General features: G+C 22.8%; 2 protein-coding genes across 3 annotated transcripts in view; both read right to left on the bottom strand.

Annotated features, from left to right (window-relative positions):
• The window catches only part of LOC134837923 (neurotrimin-like), a 29,629-nt gene extending 28,540 nt beyond the window's left edge, over positions 1–1,089 (bottom strand). Inside the window, exon 1 of the mRNA XM_063853318.1 lies at positions 942–1,089. Coding sequence (XP_063709388.1) covers positions 942–1,089 — 148 coding nt within the window. The remainder of the gene's footprint in view (positions 1–941) is intronic.
• Positions 1,090–11,138: 10,049 nt separating this feature from the next.
• LOC134838463 (protein CREBRF homolog) lies at positions 11,139–25,529 on the bottom strand. Of its 2 annotated transcripts, none has more exons than XM_063853997.1 (6): positions 24,925–25,529; positions 13,276–14,863; positions 11,913–12,168; positions 11,730–11,846; positions 11,579–11,667; positions 11,139–11,519 (listed from the first exon to the last, which is right to left on the bottom strand). In XM_063853997.1, exons 2-6 carry the CDS (start codon positions 14,851–14,853, stop codon positions 11,481–11,483), a joined length of 2,079 nt encoding a protein of 692 aa, XP_063710067.1. In that variant the 5' UTR covers positions 14,854–14,863; positions 24,925–25,529; the 3' UTR covers positions 11,139–11,480. The 2 variants fall into 2 exon arrangements, with proteins under 2 accessions (XP_063710067.1, XP_063710066.1); XM_063853996.1 differs by lacking the exon at positions 24,925–25,529 and adding an exon at positions 21,354–22,807.
• Between the last annotated feature and the right edge of the window lie 805 nt (positions 25,530–26,334).

Raw genomic sequence — 26,334 nt, 5'->3', positions numbered from 1 at the left:
CATTTTTTCTTCGAAATGCGGTAAAAATAATATAATTTCTTGAAAGAAAAATTATTTATTTTTATTATAAATAAAAGCTTCAAAAAAGTTTTTAATTTTTCAATTAAAAAAATTTTTTTTTGAAAATTTGTTTTTAATTAAAAAAATCAATTCTTGAAACAAAAATTATTTTTAAAAATTTTTTAACGAAAACTTTTTTAATATTTATCTTGGAAAAAGATATGAATATAAAATACAAAGAGATATAAAAAAAAATTTTTTTTAAAGATTTAAAAAGATGATTCTAAAATTCAAACTGTATTTATTAAATTTTTTTTTTTTTTTGATGAAAAAAGATTTGAAAAATGTTCTGAACCTTGGAATTTATAAAAAAAATTAAGAAAAAAATTTTTTGATGACAAAATTTTAAAAAAAACTATTAAAAATTATTTAATTAAAAAAATATTTATTAGATTGAATTAAAAAAAAATTAGAAATTATTGCCTGAAAAAAAAATTATTTGAATTTTTTTTTAACAAAAAATTATTTGAAATTTAAAATTTAAGAATAAGATTGAAAAAAAAATTGGTCAAAAAACCTTTCAGAAATTTTGTCTTTCTCTCGAAATTTTATTACATTTTTTTTAATTAAAAATTTAAAAAATATATTTTATTAAAAAAAATTAAAAGAATATCAATTTTTTTTTCAAATTTTTAATTTTTTTTATGACAAAAGCTTCAAAAAAAATTTTTAAACCTCAGATTTGATTTAAAATAAAAAAATATTTTTAAAGAAAAAATTATTAATTTTTTTTTTTAATTCTTACCTATTTTTAATTAATTTTTTTTTTTAGCGAAACGAACATAATTCACACAACACCCATCCATCATCGCAAAGTATTACGTATCCACTTAAAACCTTATTAGATGTAACTCGACACCTTTTCTTCGCCACAAAAGTACTTTTGGTGCCAAAATGCTGACCAACAAGTTCCTGTAGAACATGCCCAATCACGTAGACACCAACGTTCGAACAGCGACTTTTCGCCTTTCCTCGTTCCTCACAATATTGATATTGTTTTGCTTGTAATCCCATGTACGGCAGTGACATTTCTGTCATTCACTGGCTTTTTTTCTGTGTAACTTGCATTTTCCCGATGAAACGAAACGAACGACGAGGGCATTAGTGTGGCTTTGGATTTTTTGTGTGTGTGTGAAAGAAACGAGAGTCATGAATGTTACACAAATCACGTAAATTTTACACAATAGTCCAATAATATTTTCACATGCATGAATGATTCAACAGCTTCATTTTTGATTTTGATTGCGGTCCAAATTGTATTCTTCAAAATAATCATCGTCTCTAATAGCAGGCATGATTTAATAGTTATTTCGTAACAGATTTGTCGAAAATTTTCGCTACGTGATCCGATTTAAATGCATCGACTTCGTTTTAGTTTGCAGAATTTTTCCTCGTACCAAAGAGAGAAAAAGGAAAAAAGTTCACCCGAATCACACATTAAAGCTAAATGAAAGCGGCATTATTCGTATAATTTATTTATTGAATCAGATTTCCATTTATTTTACACCCCATTCATAATAACATCGCATAATAATAAGAGAGCTTCGGGAACGCATCATCAAAAAAGAATTTTGATGGTATAACATTATTATTATCAGTTTTGTGCTCATCTGTAAGTGGTTTCACACACGGGATAATATTTTAACAAAATAGATTTTTGTACGTGCGAAACATTTTTTTTTCGTCGGAAAGGTGCGATATGCGTTTAAATGTAATAGATACATAATAGCCTCTCTTTATCAAAAGTTATTCGAGACTGGGCGATAAAATACATTTTTTTTTTGAATTTTAGGATCAGGATTTTCAAAGGAATTTTGCATATGGGGATAAAATGGTAAGCCTCTCATGGTTTTATTTTCATGATTTTTTTTTTTTTTTTGAAAAGAAAGATTATCATAATGTTCGTAATGCAAAATTTGTTAAAATTTAAATAAAAAGAAAAAAATATAAATAAATTAAGAAATGACTGATTTTGAGTTAAGGTTCAATTTTTTTACATTTTTTTTTATTTTGTTATAAAAGATTTTTTTTTAATTAAAAAAAAATAAATAAAAAAAAATTTAAAATACCTTTTCTTATAAAATGCAAATTTTGAACAATTTTTGATCATTAATCTTTTTTTTAATTTTTAAGGTAATTATTTTGCTATTTTTCAATTTTAAAATAAACGTGTAAAATAAAATTTAAAAAAAAGTCAAAAAAATTTTGAAAAAAAATTTAAGTTATTTTCTATTTTTTTTTTGTTTTTTATATTTTTTAAAATATTTTTTTATATTTTTAGTAATTTTTTCATTAATTTTCTTTAACTTCTTCGTTAAGAGAACAGATTTTTTAAAATTTTAAGAATTAAAAAAAAATCAAATAAAAAAAATATTAAAAATATTCAAATAAACATATAAATTTTTCAAAATTTTTACAAAATGATAAAATTTTTTCTAATTAAAATTAAATTAAAATTTAATAATATTCTGTAAATTTGTTAGTCCCAATGCAAATTTATTTTTTCATCCTAATACACATTTAACGCTTATTTGAACAATAACTTGAAAAAGTAAGTATCAATTACTTGAAAATACATAAAAATGTAGAATCCCTCTCAATAACAACAACAACAATAATCATCATTTCAATTCGTCACACGCCTCATCGCCAACACACAAAGGGACAGGAAAAAATTCACCTGTTCCTCGTCGAAAAAGTGTATCGAATTTCAAAAAAACAAAAAAAAGTACTTGAAAAAAAAAACAACGTGAACACACACTTCTGAATTGCATATTAAATTGCAAAAAGGCCATCAACGGAGCTCCGATGTTTTTCTGCACACATTAAACTTTCATGAGACTCCGAGCGATGGCACACAAACACGCACCGAAACAAAAAAAATAACGGCAACTAAATTCATTTTCGAGAACGACAGAACGACCAATAGTTGTTCAATTATTATTGCAGCAGGCAGTTTATGATGTATTGATGGGGGTTTAAAAATTTTGTTCTCGTTTTGTTGACGATTCGAAACGAGTTGAAGTTATTTATTATTAAAATGAAGTCGTGATGATTTTTATTATAATTCTTTTTTTTTATTTGGGCTATCGATGAATTTTGCATGGGCAACGCTTACGAATGCATGAAAAAATTTTTTTTTTGCGATTTTCATGAAAAGTGAGGAAAATTAACAGATCGGTCTACCGTGAATGATCAATCTTTGAAGCGGCATCTCGAGGGATTTGATTGTTTTTCTTCTTTTTGAAGGAAAAAAAATATTTCTTTGCCTCGATTCTGATGTTTTTTAAATTTATTTGCTTGGTTTGGATTAATTATTTTATTATTATTTTTTCTTACCTGAAATCCTGATTTTTTTCAATTAATCGACGTTACGCAAGTCAAGTTTTTAATTAGTTGCATATTGAATCCTTATAAATTCCGTTTTGCTCAAGAAGGAAAATTTCTGCAAACGTTACAAAATGTCATTTGATTTGTTGCAAACAGCAATTGAAACATTTCATCATCAAAAAAGGTACAAATTTTCATTTTATTATTATGATTTCTTTTGATGAAAGACGTAAAAGTAAAGGTTTCCTTCTTCATTTTCTCCTAACAGCAACTCAGGCACAGTCGCAAAAATAAATAAACAATACAAAGTAGTCTTGTTTCTGGTTTTCTCTCTATTTTCGCCTTATTTGTGTATTTCCTTTGAATATTCATTGCCAAAAACGAATGTCCTTAAAACGAAAAAATAAAAAAAAGCATTTTTTTCTTCTTTTTTTTTTTGATTAGAGTTTTATCGTTATGTAGCATGAGATCTGCTTGGAGCTCCTTTTATTTTTTTTTTTCGCAAGTTGTAAGCAAAAATGAAGTCATTTTTGTTGTTTCTCGTTTCTACTTCATCTTTCTTTGCGTAATAAATAAATCCCCATACGCAAATCAAAGACATTTTATTTCGAGAATAGCAACAAGGTGCGTATGTACATAGGTGAAAATGATATCGTTGTACCCCTAAAAATGTGTAAATTTGGATTATTTGTGTTTCTATTTGACTTTTTTCTGTTTTTTTTACAACATAATCAAAATAACACCAGACGACGGAAATGTTTAACAAAATGTTTGTTCTTACCCTTGTTTTATTTTTTGTATTTCTCGTTAAAAAACGTTTTCTCATAATCAATATTCTTGAGGTACATATGTATCTGAAATTAAAAAAAAAACGAAAAATCAACAAATAATTCAAAAAATATGAAAGATAAATATTGAAGGTATTTTAATTTTTTAATTGCACCAATTATGGAAATTTTTGTTGATGAGTAAATAATAATTTTGGTAAACAAAACCCTTTTTTATTTTTCAAATGAAAATTATTTAAAGATAATTTTTTGACACATTTAAAGAAAATTCATTAATTAAAAAAAGAAATTTAAAAATTTTGTGATAATTTTTTTAAAAATTAGCAAATTTTAAATATAAAAAAAAAATATAATAATTTTTAATTTTTTTAAGTTTAATTATAATAAAATAAAATATTTAAAAAAATATTCAAATTTTTCAAAATTTTTACAAAAATGAGAAAATTGTTATTATTGAAAAATTTAAAAAAAAATTAAAAAAATAATAATAATTTTTAATTTTATAATTAAAATTAAATAAATTATAATTATAAAATAATATTTTTTTGTTTTATTTTTTATATTTCGAATTAAAAAAAAATGAATTATCATATTTTTTAGAATTTTATATTTTTTACAGTTTTTTTAACAAATTAAAAATTATTATTTTTTTAAATTTTAGTTATTTTTGCAAAAAAAATATTTTCTTAAAATTTTGAATTTTTTTTTCATATAAAAGGATTTTTTTTAAAAAATATCAAAATTCATGCAAAGTTAAAATTTTTTTAAAGTTGAAATTTTAAAAAATTCTTAACGAAGAAATTTAAGAAAATTAATGAAGAAAAAAGGGTTTTTGTTAAAAAAAATTATCAAAATTCATAAAAAGTTAAAAAAAAATTTGAAAGTTAAAATTATTTGAAAAATATTAAAATTTTAAAAATTAATATTGCAAAAAAAAATATATTTGGTAAAATTTTAATTTTTTAATAATTTTTTTTTCTTAAAAAAAATATAGAAATTCAAGCAAAAATATAAAATTTAAGTAAAATTGACATTTTTGTCACAATTTCATCTTCAAAAAAAAAAAGTTCAGTGAACTAATTTGCATAAATTTCGTCAAATTCCATTAAGACAGAATACTTTTAAATAATTACACCTTTCGAAAAGTAAACCGCTAAACTTTGGTTTCTTTCCGCAAAACTTTCGGATCCTTTTGTTTTGTATTATTACAACAAACAACAACTCAATTACAATGTTATTATTATATTACGATTTTTCCTGCTTTATTTATGTTTCACCTTTGTTCTTCGGCGGCATGTAGAAACAATTATGTTTTGATTCACGTTTAAGTGCCACGCAGCGGGATCCCTTCCTTGCAATCATCCTGTTCTGACATGCATAGCCGTCATAAACAGTTGCGTCTCGGTAGACGAAAACAACATTTTGAGCAATCGCTACTTTCCGAAAACTATTTTAATAATAAAATGAGTGGCATAATGTTAACACGAAACTGCGTGAAACTCGTAGGCATCTCGATATTGTCACAGCACGTGGCACAAAAAAAAATTTTTTTTTCGAAACTATTATGCAAAAATACACGAATTAAGGGGGGAAATGCTTTATTGATAAATATCCGCACTTTAAAAAATATCTTTTACGACGCTTTTTTCGGAAAATTCATAAATTTTTCACTCATGAACGCCAATCATGTAACGCGAACGAGGCAACAAAGTGGCGCTTTCGCATTATTATTATTGTTATTAAATTTGTGGTTGGATTAGATTACGCGCGAACTAGAAACGAAACGAGCAAAAGGGGGACGAACGCATTTTTTTCATAACATTATGCTCGACAGTCGTCGTACGAAGCAAAAAGAATTATGAGAAAATGTCACGAAATTTGTAAAAAGGCGAAATCAAAGTCGAGGTGTTGGAGTTTAAATCGAAATTTGTGCCTCATGTGCTGTCATTTAACCTTAAAAAACGACATAAATGGGCTCAGTAAACGTTTTTCGACTGAAAATACTGAAAACTCACATAAAGACATCGTAAATAGTTAAATTGTCCAGAAATCCCCTAAAAGGACAGACATTACTTTTCATTCTGTGTCTGTGGCGAAAAGTAAACAAAATCCTCAGAGGAGAACATTTTCAAATTAAAGCCAATCAAACGGAACAACATTATTGCAAAAATACGTTACTACTTCGGTTCCCAAATGAAGTCACATAGAATGTAAACGCCTATAAATAAATTACGCAAAGATCAAAGATTACCGATTCCTTATTTAATTATCGCCATGCGTTTGATGCTTTTTCCGAGAACACGAAACAAATTGAGCTATCACCGCAACAAAATACACACATTGGCAAATTGAGGATAAAAATCGAATTATGATAAAGTGACAAAGTAGTAATTAGGAATTTTCACCTTTCAGCAACAGATACACACAGAAATTTGGTCTTTTTAAGAAATTTTCATTTATTGATCTTTAAAACAGACAGCCAATGAGAAAAATGAGGAAAAATTGAAAAAGGAATTTAAACAAATTTTTAACTTTGGGCAAAGTTTATAAATATTTTTGTTTTAGAAAAAAATTAAATTTAAAAAATTTTAGATATTTCTTTTTAAAAAGAATGAAATTATTCGTTAATATTTTCAAAGTTTTTTTTTTAAAATTTTTATTGAACATTTTTGAAATATTTTACGCAACTCAAAATAAAATGACAAATTAACAAAGTTTAAAATTTATTTTTGACGAATTGAATAAAAATATTCAAATTTGAAAAAAGAAAATTTTGTTAAAAATTTGTCAAATTACTTTGGCAAAGTTTATTGGAAAATGACAAATTTTTGCACTTTTGAATTTTGAAAATTTTGATATTTTCTTAATACTTATAATTTTTATAAGAGAATAAGAATTATTTTAAATTGAGCAAAAGTTAAAAAAACTTGTTAAAAAATTTGACAAACTATTTTAAGCAAAGTTTATTTTAAAATGACAAATTTTTAATTTTTTTCAAAAAAAAGATGACATCTGCGAATTTCTTAAGATTTTTTTATTAAAAAAAGATTTTCCTCAAAATTTTTAAAATTTATGAAAAAATTTTTAACATTTTTTCTAAAAAAAAAATGAAAATCATTAAAAAATGTAAAATTCAATACAATCCTTGGTCAATCCTAAAAGTTCAAACACCTGCAACATAAAAACACTCCCTCGCGTTGTAAATGTAAGTCTTGCACTTGAATTTCCAAGAATCGTTGCATGAACATATTTTCTTTTTCAAATGTTACAATAACACACAATAGCTGGTAATTTCCTTCTTCTACTCTCTTTCTTTTAGAAATATTTTTTCATTATTACATACATACATTTTCTTTTTTTGAACAATTGTTAAGTCCCGAAAAAAACTTCAATGCATTCATTTTCCGTTCATTGAGTGAAGAAAAGAAGAAGAAGAGGAAAAAATATAAAATGTACAATTGCATGGCGTCACAAATATGACCAAATCGCGTGCTGATTTAATAAATCATCAAAAAAGAGTTCTTTTTTATTTTTTTATGTTTTTTTCTTTAAAAAAGAGGAGTAAAAAGTACAGGAAAGGCTTGAATTACACATCAAAAATTATTTATTTGATTATTACCTGCCAAATCTCATTATCATAATGATATATCTCAAAACAAAAAAAAATCAATATAATAAATTTTCAAAAATATGCATTAAAATTTATTTTATTATAATAATAATTGCAATCATCATCAATCGAGATAACGCAAAAAAAAGTATTAAATCAAATTATTTTCACTTGATGCGTTTTTTGTGCATATATTTCACGAATTTATTGATGTTGTTTCATTTGATTGTTCCGCCAGTGTTTGAGTTTTATGATTTACATATATAATCAATAATAATAATAATAACAACAGCTGTACATGAAAAGTGCAAAAAATTTGCGTTCGAACAAGAGTCAAAGAGCTAAAAAATTCATTTATATGCATGGAAAAACAAGCAAAATTTTTGGTGAATGCAATCATCATGAATGCATTCCCTCCGTTTATCGGTCAGAATGAAAATTTTCGTATACGTAGGTCAGTCTCGGGAGGCCTAAGGTTAATTAATAATATTTTATTAGTAAACATAGGTTCAATTGATAGATTTAACTTTCGTGCGCTTGTCATAAAATCATGTATGGAACGTATATATTGCTGTTTTTGATGAATGGAGCAACATATGGAATAAAAGTAACGAACGTGAATTTTGAAAAAGGATACAATTTTATTGTACAATTCTGATTTTTCGATATATTTCCATTTTTCAATTTTTTTAATACTTTTTCATTATTTTTTATTTATTTTTCATTAAAACTTGGAAATTTATGTATTAAAAATTATATAAAAAAATTATTAAATATTTTAATTTTTTTTTTAAAGAATAAAGAAAAAAATTATAAAAATTAATTATTTAATTAATAAATCTTAAATAATTTTTTTTTTATTTTTTTGATGCTTTCTTATAATTTAAAAAATATTTTTTTTATTATTTATTTAAATGTTTATTTTAAAATAAAAATAAAATAAAGAAAAAGTTTTAAAAAAATAATTATTCAACTCAAAAAAAATTAATCAGATTTTTTTAAAATTTTCTTACCTTGTTTCTCTTATTTTTAATTTTTTGATGCTCTTAATATTTTTATATTATTATTTTTTTTTTTAATATTTTTTAAATGTTTTTTTTAAATAAAAATAAAAAAATAAATAATTAATAAATAATTTATTTAAAAAAAATTAATTAAAATTTTTAAATTTTCTTTCCTTTTTTTTGAATTTTCCTTTCATATTTGATGCCTTCAAATAAAAACATTTTTTATTTAATTTATTTAAATATTTTAAAATAAAATTAAATAAAAATTTTAAATAAATTAAAGATTAAAACTCATTTTTTTCTCTTTTCATAAACCATATAAGTTATCTTTATTCCTTCGGTCTTTTTGTATTTTTTTCTCTGCTTAACATCTACATTTTAACTCGTATCATATATGTTATACTTAATTGTTTATATAATAAAATATAATCTACTCTCTAGGTTCCAGCTTATTTCGCGTTTCTAAATATTATAAAAAATATATTAAACTTACAACTTCTAATCATTATTACCATAACTGATAAAATTTTTAAAATATGTTCGTCCTAATGCTAAATATCTTTCATTTTTCAATTTTTATTTTTTGTTAAACATTAAAAATATTAACTTTCGCAAGTTTTGTAACTCAAAATAAACTTTTTTTTTGTGAAATATATATTAACTGGTTTAACATGTTAAAAAAAATTTCTTTGAAAGAAACCTCTATGGTTACAATTATCGCAATTTTTTTGGATCCTTTTGTATTTTATTTGCTTCGTTTTTTTATAATATATTTTTTTTTTTATTTTTTTTGAAGCAAACATCACATGTAAGTATTTTGTAATTATTGACCAAATATTTTTTTTCGTAGTTTACAATTCTTACAAACTAATGTTTTATAACAATGTTTAAGTTTGAGGTAGCTGTTAATCATCATATATTTCTTTTTTCTTAAATATTACGTTTTTTTTAATATGCAGTTCAATTTCGCACAATTAAAGCAGGCTTATTGTACTTTATTTTATGGCAAAATATTACTTGAGAAAGTTTTATCGTGCTTACATCTCTAAGCGCTCTCTATAGATTAGTTTTTGGTTTATTTTTTGTTCAATTTGTTGGTTTTTTTTTTGAGTAATTTTTTTAATTTTATTTTTTCAATTAAAGAAGAAAATGTCTAAGAAAAAGAAATAATGTTGCTACTCTCGTATTTATATATTTTTTTGTATATATATGTGGTATAGGAACATAGTCAGTGTGTGATGTAAATTATATATTTTAATATTTTTTTAATAATATTTTATTCAAAACCATTATTGATTGTTATGTGACGGACAAAATTATTTTTTTCTATAATTATATGTATGTATATAATTTGTATATTTTATGTATATTATATGTATATTATAAGCATATGATATGTATATTATATACATATGATACATATCATATAATATGTACATAATTTTTATATAAATTTTTTTCATACTAAATATCAAAAATTATACCTTTAATAGATAAAAAAACTCAAAAAGAGTGTTTTTTAATATTTTTTTTAATTTATGATATTAAGCATTGAAAAAAATATATATATAAAAATTATATGCATATTATATACATATAATATACATATATTATACAAATAATATACGAATTATACACATATAATATAGAAAAAAAAAATTTTTTTTTCCGCATCTTTAAAATGTAAGGTTAAAAGTTGTTCGGGGGAAGAAAATGTACAAGAATCGGAACCAAAAAAATTATTAAACTTAATAATAATAAAATATTCGTAATACAAAAAAAAACTAATAAATCACAGTCTTAACTATATTCTATGATAAACATAATATAAACATTTTAAACATTGGTAAACTCGAAAAAATTAATAATAAGTATCGGCAGATGATTGGATGGGGATCCTCTGAGCTTAATTTATATTTTTTTTATAATATAAAATTCAAATGTTTTCATTGCCTTAAAACTATACTCGCATATTAAAAATATATTTTTTTATTTTTTTTACCAACTAAGACCCCTTCCGCGATACAAATTGTTATTTTTAAATGTTTATTATTAAAATTGATTTTTTTTTTGTTATAAAAGTAAGCTCCTATTACATTACAAAGATTGATTATAAATTTGATGCACGCCTAAATATATATATTTTAATATTATTATTAATTAATTAATAAAAAATATGAACACTTTCTTACTTTATATATGTTGTATCGCTTTTTTTTATTAATTCAATTGGTTTCACATTTCTTGTACAAATTAAAAAGTTTTTTTTTTAGATTTTTAAAGCATTTTTTTTAAACATTCGTTTTGTGCTTAATAATAATATTAATTAATTTTTAGCTTAATTTTGAACAAACTTTTAATAATTAATATATATAATATATTTTAATGTATACATAAGTTTTATAGAAAATTTGGAATATTATAAAATTTTAAATGTTAAAGACCAAAATTAATTTTAAAAATCAAACAAAAAAATCTAAACTTAATAATTTTTTGATTCAATCAAAAATGTTATCTTAAATTTTATAAACCACCAAATTCTTACAAAATACAAAATTTTTGCCTTAAATTGCTATTCTAGATAAAAAAATTTAAATTTCTTAAAAAAAATGAAAAATTATTTTTTTTCTCTTATCAAAATGATGCTCTGGTAACAATCTTTTCTTTTTTTCAGTAACAGCTCGTTTAGATATTACTATCGTTATGGGTGTGTTGAATTAATCCCTAAAAATTGTCACGTTTAAAAAAAACAAAGTTGGTTACAAGATTTTTTAAGATCAAACCTCTTCCAATGCACTTGCGGCATTTCCGCCTTTGAACTTTTCAAGCACAGAATTTACGTATTCTGTTGAGTTGCCAGCTATTTTGAGTTCTGAAATTAAAGAAAAAATTAAAAAAAATATTTTTTTAAATTAAATTTTTTAAATTTCTTACTTGTTGCTTGTTTGACAACTTTTTCAACTTTTTGTTGAATTTCTTCTTGGTTGCCTTGTTGTTGGCATTTTGACGCGATAATTTGTTTCATTTGGGCAATTCCAGTCAAGAGACGTTCTGAAAAAAATAAAAATTTTAAATTTTTCGTTGAATTAAGAGAATTTTGTCGCAAAAGGGACTCACTATGTTCATTTTCAAGACCATACAGTTTAATTTTGTTCGCTTCGTGTTGCGCTTTCTTCTTCAAACGGCATGCACGTGACGCGAGCTTATTTTTTTCTTTGCGTGTCTTTGGTCGAACATTGAATGGCAACTCACTTACGGGAGTCATGTCGTTGATGACACGCCCGAGTTTGTCTAATTCCTTGCCAATGTTATGGAGTTTCTTCGGATTTGGAGTTAAATCGTTTCCGTCGCCTTTTCGTGCTTTTCCGCTATGCTATAAGATGAAAAAAGATTTTTAATTATTAAAAATGTTTAAATTTTGATTAAAATTTAATTTTATTTTTAAAATTTCTCTTAAATTAATTTTTAAATTATTTTTCATTTTTTTAATAAAGTACACACAAAAATTTTATTAAAAAAATTAAAAATAATTTAAAAATTAAATATATTAAATAAAATATTTAAAAAAAAAAATTATTGAACTTTTTGATTTTTATTTTAAATGAAAATCTTAAAGCATTTTAATTAATTTATTTTTCTAAATATTTTTTTCAACTTTTTTATTTTGATTGAAAACATATACCTAATTAATTGAAATTATTTTTAAAAAAAATATTTTTTTTTAAAAAATTTTAAAATTATTTTTTAAATTTTTTTTTCAAAAATTTTTTATTTAGAAAATAAATAATTTAAAAAAATTATTTGAAAATTTTCCAAAAGATTTTTTTTTAAAAAAAATTTAAAAAAAAAATAAAAAATTATAATTTAAAAAAATATTTTTATTTTTTCGAAAAATTAAAAATTGATTAAAAAAAATAAATAGTAATCTAATTTAGAATTAATTTTTTTAAATTATTAATTTTTTTAAATTCAAAAAATTATTTAAAAATTATAAATTTTTTTTTCAATAACTTTTTTTCAAAAAAAAAATTTTTTTGGATATCTTTCAAATTAAAATTTTTTAATCTAAAAAAAATATATTACAAAAAATTAAAAATCCATTTAAAAACATAAAAATTCTTTTGATTTTTTTAATTTTAAATTTTTTTTGAAAATTTCAAATTTTTTTTTATAAATCGATTATAAATTAAAAAAAAATATTCTGAAAAAATATTTTAAACTAATTTAATTTTTTTATTCAAAGAAAAAGCGAAAAAACTAACAAGAAAATAAAAAATTGATTTTTTTTTTTTAAATAAAAATTACTTGTTAAGAATTATTTTTTTTTTTAAATTCAAAAAATTATTAAAAAATTTTCAAAATTTTTTTATGAATTTTTACAATTAAAAAAATTAAAAAAATTAATTTTGAAAAAAATTAAATATGTATCTTTTTAAATAATTTTAATTTTTTATTCAAAGAAACAGCCGAAAAAACTTACCTTAATGCCACGCACAGAACACGTGGGACTAAAAACGGGATCTGTAATTTCGTTGAGTACATGCGGATCTTCTAACTGCGTCTTAATAACTAATCGTTGTCCTTTGGGGCCCTTTGCCTGCACATTATACTGCCAAAAATACCGCTTATTCTTGCTATTATTGTTATTATTACTACCGCCAGCACGCGAACGCCCTCCTTGCTGTTCCGTATCCGAGTCCCCATCATCCGAAGAGAAATCATCATAATGACTATCATCATCGGAATATCCCTCATCTTGCGAAAATTCGGGCGCTTCAGGACTCAAAACGCTTCCCGTGCTCAAAGACGACGTCGATCCAGCTTCCGCCAAACTTCCGGTCGACAATAAATGCGGGCGCGGTTCACGTCGTTGCCAAATTTGATCCATATTGATGCCAGAATGCGTCGGGGCCGATGTCGAAAGACGCGACGTGCTGCCGAGTTGTTGTTGTAATTGTTGTTGTTGCAAATTCGCGAGACGATTTCGTGAACTGATGGAGCTTCGAGTATGGCCGGGCACAGATTGACCCATTCGCATGCGTTCTCGATGCTGAATCGCCAGATCTTTTTTCATCAGTAACTCTTGGAGCTGCGTGTATTGCGTATATTTGGGGTTGTGTTGCACAAGTCCGACATTTCCCGGATTTCCCGAGAGATTTGGCGATGGCTGTTGTTGGTACATTTGCTGCTGTTGATTCGGCGGCGGCGTTACGGAACTACTGAGAATGAGACTATTGGAATTGTTGCTGCCCGGACTGAAGGCTTGGGAAGTCGAATAGGTTGGCGTTGAAATTTCAAGTTGTTTATACGTGCCAGCGGACGATCCCAAGTCGTCGTAAAACCCGGAATTCGATTGGAGCGAGTTGTTCGGCGTTTGCGGAGTGAGCGATTGGAAAATTTGGATGGGAACGACGGGAGAACTTTGAATGGCACTGTTATTTTCCGAACTATAAGGTGACGAAACCTCCAAATGTGTCAACGAATGACCCGACGAACTCAATTGCTCCGTCGCAATCAACTCCTCAATATTCAGCAAATCCACGTAGGCATCCAAATGATCGCCATTGAGCTCAGCTAAGGTCAAATTAGCCTTATCTACTTCGAAAATGTCCTCAGAATCATCCATCGTGAACGGTTCCTGCTTATTCACGATACTAACATTCGGACTACTCAAATCCGTGTAAAAGGTCGTTTGGTTCAGCATCACTTCGGGAGGACTTTGCAACTCGAACATCATGCCGCCCGACGTGGTATTGCCGCCGTAATTGATATCGTTGAAAAGTTGCGGGGATTCTTGCGACGTATCAAGCTCAAAGACGTATTCGGATAAGTCCGTGAGGATAGGACGCACATTGTTGCTCGAATTGCCGTCGTTACGCGAGGGAATCGGCATCGAAGCTGTCGTAAGCATCGGATTGTTGCTCAAGGAATCCATTTCGGTGTATTGAGAGGCCTCTTCGATTTTAATTAGATGATCAAATTGATTTGTTTCCCCGGATACGTTGTAACTGTTTGCGTTAAATTCAGAAGACTGCGAATATATGGGGTGATTAAGCATATTCGGAAACCTGTAAAGATAAGAAGAAACATAAATTAATTAAAAATTATTCTTTTAAAAAAAATCCTAAAAATATGCAATTAATTTAATTTTCAAAAAAAAAAAAATTTTTTTTGCTCATGAGATATGCAATAAACATTAAATATCAAAATTTCAATTTTTCATGAATTTTTGAATAATTTTCAATTTTTTTTTTTAATATAGATTTTTTTTTTTGAAATATTTTAAAAATATTTTTTGAAAAAATGAAATTATTTTTTAAAAAAATAATTTTTTGCTCTTGAGATATGCAATGAACATTAAATGTCAAAAATTGAATTTTCCATGAATTTTTGAATAATTTTCTATTTTTTTTTTTAATATAGAAACTTTTTGAAAATTTTTAAGAATATTTTTTGAAATAATGAATTTATTTTTAAAAAAAATTATTTTTTTTGCTCTTGACATTAAATATAAAAACTAAAATTTTCATTAATTTTTAAATAATTTTCAATTTTTTTTTAGTACAGAAACCTTTTGATAGCTTTTAAGAATTTTTTAAAAAAAAACCTTCAGAAATTCGTGAAATATATTTTAAGTTATAGCGTTACAAAATTTGTATGAAATTGAAGTAAAATCCTCCATACAAATTTTGACATGCAATAACTCAAATAAAATTTCACGAATTTCTTCAAAGTTTTTTGTAATTTGTTGATAAAAGCTAACAGAATGTTTCTATACTAAAAAAATTTTGAAAAGTATGAGAAAATTCATGGAAAATTGAAAAAATGATATTTAATGTTAATTGCATACTCAAAGGCGCAAAATTCTATTTACTTATTTTTGTTTATGATATTAATTGCATACCTTTAGGAGTTTTTGTTATATTTTCTAAATACTTGAAAAATAAAAACATTTTCATTTGTTTTTCCGAGTAGGATGTTACACTTATCTTATCTAAATAGGACGAATTCGATAAAATAATTTTAAATTGATTTTTTTGTTTATCAAAAAATCTTTGCGTGGGACGAAACCCCATCCAACACGAATCATGAATTTTATGAATGTATTTTTACGCATATTTTCAATAACATCACGTTCCTCATAGTTTTTTGTGCTATAATCAAATTTAGGCGTGCCTCTGGAAGCATTTTAATCAAAAATAATCTTCTTACATAATTTTTGGAGGTTGATAAGGACAGTAAACATTATCACAGAAGCAATGTAAATTTCCCGTTTGATACGGGATTTTCCAAAAATGCATTTTTCTTACTTTTTAACTTGATTCATTTATAATTTTTTTTTTTTTATCTAAAACGAACTTTCGCGATCAATTTGCCGTTTGTAACTGACCGCCGACAACTCATTTTGCCGTCTTTGAGGTTTTAATCGATAAATTTCTCAGGGGCGTTATGTATTTACGAAAAAGTGAGCAAGCTATGTTGCTATTTTTGTCGGCAGTAATAAGAAAGTACCACAAGAAAACGAAAATTTTATGCGTAGTACGCAATATCCGATTTGATATGTACGAAAAACCAGGCGTTGTCATTTTGTCAGACACGCCGCATATACAATAGAAGAAGGAAAAAAAACAACAAACATGACCTTGAATAAAGTTCTATTATATACTTTGCTGTGTACTTTTGAAAGGGCAGACACTTTACTTTCACTGCTCATTAGGTTTCGTTTAATTCTGTTTTCTTAAAATATGCATGATATATTTTTATTATTATTAATTTTTTGTTATTTTTATCGCAGAAATGTAATTCTGTGAATTGTTTTTTAGGAGAATATAACAATAATAGCTAATAAAAGTGCGCATTATTATTATTATTATATATACTAAAAAGTTATAATTTCATCATGTTTTGTTATTGTCGTTCTAAAGTATATAAGCTACTAAATATGTTTTTTGACATTTTTGAATGAAAACAATTGAAAAACACATTTTTATAAAAAATAATGTACAAAAACTTTAAAAAATATATGTTTACGCTTTATTATATTATATAAAATATAATAATTTTTATATAATGATCAATAATTATAATTAAATTAAATTTAAAAAATTTAAATTTTTAAAAATTTTTAATTAAATTTTTTTTTTTACATTTAATAAAAAAAAATATTTGTATATTTTATTGTGAAAAAAATATATTTTAAAATATTAAATATAAAAAATTCTATTAAACTTGCTTTTTGGTCATTTTTAATAAATAATAACGTATAAAAATGTTTAAAAAAAATATGTTATTATATGTATTGTGTATTATATAACATATATAATATAAAATATAAAAAATATATAATAATAATATTATAAATTATTAAATAATGAATAATAAATAATGAATATATACCTAATAAAATATTATTTTTTAAAAACAATATATTTAAAAAATTTTATTATATTATTATTTTTTTTTTTAATTTTTATAACTATATAATTATTAATTATATAATATTAAATTATTTATAATATTACATTATATTTAGTATTAACATATATATAATTTATATTTATATTAATTTAAATTTTATATTAATTTATATAATAATTTTTGTTTTATTTTTTTAAAATAAATTCACGCAATATTAATATTATTTTTTACCTATATTTATTTTAAAATAAAAACATACATTTAAAACAAATATCAAAGCACGTATTTTACAATAACAAACAATTTTTTGTAAACATAAAAAATATATATTCTTAAGTTTTTTTCTATTCTACAATATATATACATATATAAATGTTAGTCATCCTAATATTAATCCCCAACTTAGAACATTTATTTATCCAATTTTATTATAAACATTTTTCACTTCCTTATAAATACCTACTACTACGCTTCATGATGATGATGCGAAAAAAATACTTTTACTTAAATTTGTTTACAAAAATAAGATGACGAATAAATATAATAACAAAAAATTCCACTCATTTACCAACACACTCTTGCACAAAGATTTAAATAAATACGAAAAAAAAATCTAAGCAAGTAAATAGATAAAGTAAATCCAAGCTCTTGTGTACATTTTTTTGTAAGATACATTTTTTGCGCTATTTATTTATCAATCTTTGATACAAATAACAACATCAACAACGCTTAATAGAATAACAAAAATATGTATACAAGTCGTATAAATAAATAAGATCTGCCTCTTTTATTCATGTTGACGTCACTTGTTCTTGTTATGTATATCAATCATACCATACATTCATATATATAAAAATAATAATAATAATAAAATGTAAACAAAATATATGTACATAAAAATGAATGATATATGTTAGACACTTACACTTATACAAACATATATCATATATAATACACTTATTTAATTTATTTTTTTGCTTAAATTTCTCGCTCTCTATAATTCCGAGAACTCGCTGTCACATTCGGTCAACGTAAACAAAGCAATAAAGGATCACTCTTCATATATAATAATGTAAAAAAATGCAATTTCTAACAAATTCTCGCAAAAACACGTGGCATCTAATGTGATATTTTACCAACATAACTTTGTTTATTTATTTTTTATTTGCACAGAAAAAAAAAATCACCAAAGTTGTTTATTTTTTTATTATTTTTTTTTAGATGTCAGTTTTAATAATCAGCCATATAATTAGTTGGCAGCTAATCTTATCGCAACAAAATAAAATGGACAAATAGGAAAAGATATGAACTCGTGTTTGTTTACTTTTTGTCTGTAAAGTGAGTAATTCAACGTGATAATTCATGTTTTTTGCCTATTTTAACGACAAATTGTTCAGCTGCCGATTTTCGAGTAACTTCCATATCGTTTTGAGACGATAACGATCACTTATCACTCGGTTTTTCTGCAATACCGAAAGATTATTTCGTCATACATTTTATTGATTAAAAAGCTAATAATTTTATACAAATTTTATATATATAACTTGTGTTCGTATAGAAAGCGTATGGGATGGACAAAAAGTTGGCAGAAATTAATCGGTCATATTTTTTATTTTTTTAGATTTAAAAACAAGCATTTTTTCTTTGAAAAATTAAACGAAATTATTTTTTAAAATTATTTTAATTAAAATTTATACTTAAATTCAATGAATAAATTTAGAAAAAAATTAGAAAAAATAAAATTAATTTTTTAGGGACAGAAATTAATATATTTTCTTAAAAAAAAGAACTTTTTGACAATTTTTTTGAAATTTTTTAATTATTTAATTAAATTAAATGAATTATTTTATTTTATTTAAATTCAATGAAATTAATTATTTAATAAAAATTAAAAATAAATCAAAATAATTATTTCTTTTATTTTTTTAAGTAATTTTTTTGATTTATTTTTCATTTTAATTAAATAATTAATTTCATTGAATTAAAAAAAAAATAAAATAATTCATTTAATTTAATTAAAAAATTGCCACTATGTCAAAAAGTCTTTTTTTAAGAAAATAAATTAATTTGTGGCCCTGAAAAATTTAATTTATAATTTTTCTAATTTTTTTTTTTCATTGAATAAAAGTATAAATTTTAATTAAAATAATTAAAAAAAAAAAAATTTTGTCAAAAAAAATTCACGGTTATTGAAATCTACAAAAATAAAAAAATATGACCGATTGATTTCTGACAACTTTTTGTCTACCCCATACATCTAAATAATGCAAAAATGTGTGTGAGCGATTTGTTATTTTTTTTATTTTTTATGAATGAATCGAAATGTTTATATGACACACTTCCTGATTGTAGTTCACGAGTGTATTTGTGACAAAGTTCACTAAAATACGTTTCAAATATAGGACAATTTTTGTTTTTAATTATTTTTTTTTATAAATAAATTTTTGAAATTTATTAATCTCCGAGTTGATCCGAGTCAAAATAGAAGGAAAAGTGTGTTAATGAATGTTTATAATCTACTTGGATTTTCGTTAAAATAATATCTTGAGACCAAAGCGATCATAATCGGCGCCAATCTATAATTAGACATTTTTCTGACAAGAGAGACAAAAGTTATAAAAGACCGAAAAAAAAATTATTTTTATATCAATCACGAAGCCAAATAGTTTCTTGTCTTGTCACATTGTCAATTTCCACACGTCATGAAACTAATATTAACCAGAATGAACGAAAACGATAAGATTTTGCCAGACTTTATTACTTTTTTCTGCATTTAATAGATGCGCGTGTCTGCCGTTTATAATTTTTTTTACGGAAAGTGTAACATTGTAACTTTTTTCTACTTGTTTCGTCTGTCAATCGTAAAATTATTGCATATATTTTAATAATTAGCAAAGTCTGCGCTTTATATAGTGAACTTACTCAGCAGAAATTCTTATCAGCGATTTTTGTTGAATAATTATTTTAATAAAATATATTAAATTTTATATTAATCATCAAGTATTAAATATGATGATTGGAAATTCACCGGATACTCGAAATTCGACACGAAGGTTTTAATTTTTTTTTAATATTCTTGGAAAGTTTTGTCCCATTTTATTTTTACACAGAAACTTATTGATAATATAAAGAAAAATTTTACAAAAATTTGTAAAATTTAATTTAATTAATTATTTTAAATATTTTTTTTAAATACTTAATTAAATTTTTAATTAAATTTTTTTTTAATTAATTAAATTTTTTTTTAATTAATTGAATTAATTAAATTTTTAATTTTAAATTTTTTTTTTAAATAAATTTTTATTTTAATTAATTTGTGAAAAATTATTTAATAATAATAATTTTTATTTTTCATTTTAAAATTTTTATTAAAGTTTTTTAAATAAAAAAAAAATCTAATCAATTTTCAAAGTCAATTTAAGTTTTACATTTTTTTTTATGTTTTTAAAAATTGAAAATGTATATTATACTCTTGAAAATTGTTATAAATATAATGAAAATTTAAAATAATTTAATTTTATTTTTTAATGGAATATTTTATTTTTTTAATTCTAAATTATTTTAATTCAATTAATTTTTTTATTTTATTATTTTGAATATTTTAATTGGAATTAAAATTTTGACTTTTTTTGAAAAAATATTTTTTTTAAATATTTTTAATGGAATATTTTAATTTTTAATTTAATCTATTTTTTATTTTAAAATAGAATTTAATTTTTTCTAAATTAATTTAATGGTTTAAATAAATTCAATTAATTTTATTATTATTTTTTTTATTTTGAATATTTTAATTTTTTAATTTTTAAAAAATTAAACTTTTTTTTTAAATAAAAAAAATTAATTTTTTATTTTAATTTTTACTTTAATTTTTTTTTATTTAATTTTTGAATTTTGGAAATAAATTGGAATAAAATTTAAAAATATCATTTTTAGTTTATTTTTATTTAAATAAATTAAAAATTATTATTTTTTTTAAATATTTTAATTAAATTAAATTTTTAAAAAATTAATTTTTTTTTAAAAGAAAAAAAATTAATTTTAAATATTTTTTTATTTTATAAATAAAAAAATTATTTCATGGTAGAACGAAGTTCATGGGTCCCTTAAAAATTTAAAAAAAAACGAAAATAAATTACTTACTTGTCATTTAATAAATTCACAAATAACTCCATTTTCACAACTTTATATGTATTTTATATCATTAACTTGTATCATTTTTCGTATGTAACTTGAGATTTTATTTGAACAATTTTTGTTTATTTTGTATTATTAATATTATAACAATATATAATATGTCGATGATGATGTTTACAAATAAATATCACTTTTGTTTGATGTTTATACCAAAAAAATATTAAAAATTCAAATGTTTACTTTATTTAATAAGTTTATTATTATTATTATTTTTAGCGAAAAAAACAATAACAAACGCGCGTCGTCATACAGCAAGCAACAAGCGTGTCCTGATGCAACAAATGCCTTTGCTGTAATGCCGAATCTCCCGATGATGTTGCCAAATTTATAGATTCCAGCAGAGGTGAGTCAGCAACTGGTTCGAAATAAAGCGAGGGGATGAATTCTTATTGTATTTTTTCACATGTACAGAAGTTCAATGTACTTTTTCATTCATTCATAAAGTTGCATTTGTAAAGAAAGAGAAAAAAGAGGAAGATTCACCAAATTTTCTGCTGTGATATATGATTTTTGTAATTTTCGAGGGGGACGACCCTCTTTTTATTTCTTATTATATTTTTTTTGTACAAAGAGTCGGATTCTTCTTTGTCACAAGCATGACACACTAATCCTAATAAGAATGTGATTTGAATTGGTTTCACCTAGTTTAGAGTTTTCTTCCCCTTTCGCGTTTTTTCGATGCACAATTGAGAATTTTTATTTTATTTCTTTTGTGTTCCGCTTTTTTATGATTTTTTTTTTTTTTTTTTTTGAATGAAGAAGATTACGAATAATAATAAATTAACATTTCTATACACTTGGTTTCCTCTCTCAAATTTAAATTTGACCAATTCTCATTAAAAAAAGTTCTTATAGGTGAAATATGTTTTTGTTCTATTTTATTCCCCCTTCTTCGTTTTTTCTTTTGTACGCACTTAAGTTTATAGTTTTTAAGGTTTTGTGTTTTGAACACCTGAGAAATAGCAGATGTCACTTTTTTTTTGCACTAAAGAACTTGTTGTAATTGTTATTAAAATTATTTTTATTGAAATTCCTCTCAAAAAGGGGTCTTTCGGTAATTATCTGTATCAAAATTTAAAAAAGTCTCAAAACAATAACAATTTTTTTTTGTTGTAGGATTAAAAATGTACGAAAACTCGTGGTAACAACTTGTCGCTGTGAAGTCGGATTTTGAACTGTTCCGCTTGTACGACGTTTCTGTGTATTTTCTATCATCATCTGCTGAAGTAGTGAGCGCAAAAAAAAAAGAATAACAAAAACATTCGAGTAAATAAGGTTTGTTTAGGTATGAAAACCGCGTACCAAGCATATTAATCAATGAAAGCTCTTTGGTTGTGTTGGTGCGTCGCGCATGTGCTCTCGAACCAGCAGCTTGCCTACACATTTTTGTTGTTATTTTACGAAGCCAAATAAAAAAATGTGTGTTTGTGTGTAAGAACCCCATCAGGCATCAACAACAGGTTCTTGTGGACGACGACACACATGCGCAAAAGTAAGGAACGAAAAAAATAAAAGCGTAACGCTAGCGTGGCATCATCATTGTATTGTTTGTAAACAACACAAAAATTCTAATGGCAATAAAATAAATGGATGAATCGATAGTTTTGTCACACTTAATGACTTCCTTTTTGTCGATTCATATAAATATTACGTAAGAATTTCACTTTTTTTCTTTATCAATTTACCCTCATTTATGATTTTTTACTTTTTTCGTATGAAAACGTAAAGGAGACGAATGTTATAAAGGTACAAAAGTTATCATTAATGACCTAATTTCACGAAAAGAAGTATAAAAAGTTATAATTTTTAATTATTTTTAAAAGAGGGAGCGAATAAATGAGAAAAATAATTGAGTTTGAGATTTAAAAAGGTATCTTTAAGCTTAAAATTAATTCTTATTTATGTTTATATGGTTGAAAAGCAATATAGATAATTATAATTATACTTAATATAATGATAATTTATTAATTGAAATTTTTTTCTTGAAAAATTAAATTAAATTTGAATGGAAGATTATTTTTTTTAAGGGATGAATTAGAATTTTTCTCGTTTTTAATTTTTTTTTTTAATGAAAATAATAATTTTTTAATTATTAATATTAATTTTTTATATTTAAATTATTATTAATTTTTATTAAATTTATAATATTTTTAATTATTTTATTAATAATTTTTTTATTTATTTTTTTTTTATTTTATTTTTTATATTAATTAATAATTATTATTTTTTTTTAATAATTTTATAATTTTTTTTAAATAAAATTAATAATAATAAATTTATCGATAAAAAAATTTTTTTCTTAAAAAAAAAAATAAAAATTAAAATGTTCTTTAGATAAGAGAATTTTTTAAATTATTTCTTAATTAAATGATTATTTTTTATTTTTTATTTTTTATTAATAAGGTATTATTAATTTTTATTATATATGTTAAGATTTTCTTATTTTAAATTATTATTAGTTATTATTTATTATATTATTTTTTAATTATTTATTTTTTTTAAATTAATTTATTTTTTAAAAAATTTTTTTTTAAATTAATTATATTATTTATTTTTTATTTAATTATTATAATTACAATAAGTTTTTCAATTTTCTTTAAATTTTTCTATTAAATTCTCGATTCTTCTGTTTATTTAATATTCGAAATTAGTTCTATTGAACCAAATTTTTGCTCGTTTTTAAAAAGTTTTCAATAAATTATTTGAATATTCCATTTAATTATATTAAAATTTATCATATAAATTTTTAAAAATTATTTTTTTTTTGCAATTTTTTACTTTAAAATAAAAATAACTTTAAATTAAAAATTCTTAAAAATTTATTTCCTGTACAATAAAAAATTAATTCGAGTTCATTCCACGTGTTAAAAAAATTCTTGTTGTTTTAAATCGCGCCATTAATATATTTTCTCATCATCATCGACAACAACAACAGAAATATCATCGCGTCAGAACAATAACAAATTTTAATTCTCTCTCGAAAAAGTTGTCACATCAAGCCATCAATAGATAGAACAGAATAAATAATAACAAAATAACTACAAACACCAACAAATTTTCAGCTAAACTTGTGTTTGTACCATAATAATAATGTTAAGCCATATATATAACATATATTATATGTATAAATGAAGAAAAATTGCAAATGTGTGAAAAAATTCGTCTGAATTTGCTGATAAAGTGCCTCGATGCTTCTTGGTATTAGTTAATTCTGAACTTGTTTTTGTTCATGTACACTTTATTTTATTACTTTTTAGATGACTCGATTGACGTATTATTATCACTAATTAATTTGCATGTATTTATTCCTTGCGAAAATAAAAAAAATAAATATATAACATAAAATATTTTATTTTTTGGACAAACAACGTGCGTTGAGCCCAAAAAAAAAATATTGAAAAAAAAGAAAGAGAAATTTTTCGTACCAAAATAAACAAGTTTGTTTACGAAAAAAAAAATATATTTTTTTGATGATTTTTTTATGAATAATAATAAAAAAAATTTAAATGTTACTCACCTGAAGAAGATTAAAATTAATAATTTTGTTACGAAGCAAATAATTGACAAAAATTACATGGGCTTCAGTTATCAACATTTTTCTTCCTAACATGAAAAAAATTTTCCACACAGACTTTTCTTTGTTTGTCTCGTCTCGCGTCTCGTCTCTCTCGAAAATTTCGAAGAAAAAAAAATATTTTTTTTTATATCACAAAATATATAATTTGAAGCAGTTTTAGTTTAAATTAAAAGTTTGTTTCTTTGTTTCTTGACTCTTTTTTTTTGAAATATGTAAATATTAGACGACTATTATGTAAATGTGAACTTCTCTCCGTACAGCGAGTGTGTATGTGAAATGTTTACAAACACAAAGAGACTCTCGATTTTTATTAGGTATAAGTACATATGATATTTCACAACAATAAAACTGCTGTTCTGTGTTTTGGAAAATGTGCTTGGAATAATTTCCCGTCGTTTAGCGCCTTCCACACGCCTGATATTCGCACTTTTCACTTTTAATTGTTTTCACGCGAATTTTTCAGTTTCTTTTTGATATTTTTTTCAATTTTAATTTGTTGAATGTTCGATTTTCGATATTCTTTTGCAGAGCTTCAAATTTTTGTTATGTTTTGACCACCATTTTTATTTTTATTACTATGCAGATGGAGTTACAATGCGCAATTTATAATGAATAAGCTAAAAATTATCATGTTATTGCTTGAAAAATTTTTCATTTTTATTTGAAAAAGTATTAAAATGTGAGTTTTTATGGAATTTTTTAATAAATTATATCATAAAATTTAGTTAAAATTGGATTAAAAAGAGAAAATGAGCGATATTTACATTCTTCCTGCTTTGCATTGTAATTCCTGTATTACCTTGACAAAATATGACGTCATAATATATGATAATTTGCTACTGATAATTCAATTTCCGTATGTGAAAAACTGCCAAAGACGGAAAAGCGGAAAATATACGAACGAAAATTGATGTATTTTATCATTTTCGTTCGTCTCATTTTAAAATAAATTGATTTTTAATAAGCGTTAATCATTAATAATGTTTAATATATAACTTAAACATATATAAAATTCGAAAAATAATATAAAATTATGTATTCATAATTTATATTGGAGCTTCAAAATTAATTTAACATTAAAAAAATTTAAAACTATAAAAAAATTATAAATTTTATAATAATTTTTTTTATTTTTATTAATTTTTAAGTAATTAATTTTAATTTTATTATTTTAAATAACTAATTAAAATATATAATATTTTTAACTTTTTAAGTAATATGTTATAACGCTATAACTCAAAATTAAAATCTTTTACATAGAATCTTAATTTTGACAAATATTTAGAATGTTATATGTTAATGATATTTTAATAAAAACATTATAAAATAAGATAAAAAAAATTAAATAAC

The sequence above is a fragment of the Culicoides brevitarsis genome, chromosome 1 (assembly GCF_036172545.1).
Source record: "Culicoides brevitarsis isolate CSIRO-B50_1 chromosome 1, AGI_CSIRO_Cbre_v1, whole genome shotgun sequence".
NCBI lineage: Eukaryota > Metazoa > Arthropoda > Insecta > Diptera > Ceratopogonidae > Culicoides > Culicoides brevitarsis.
This window is presented reverse-complemented; position numbering and strand designations above follow the sequence as displayed.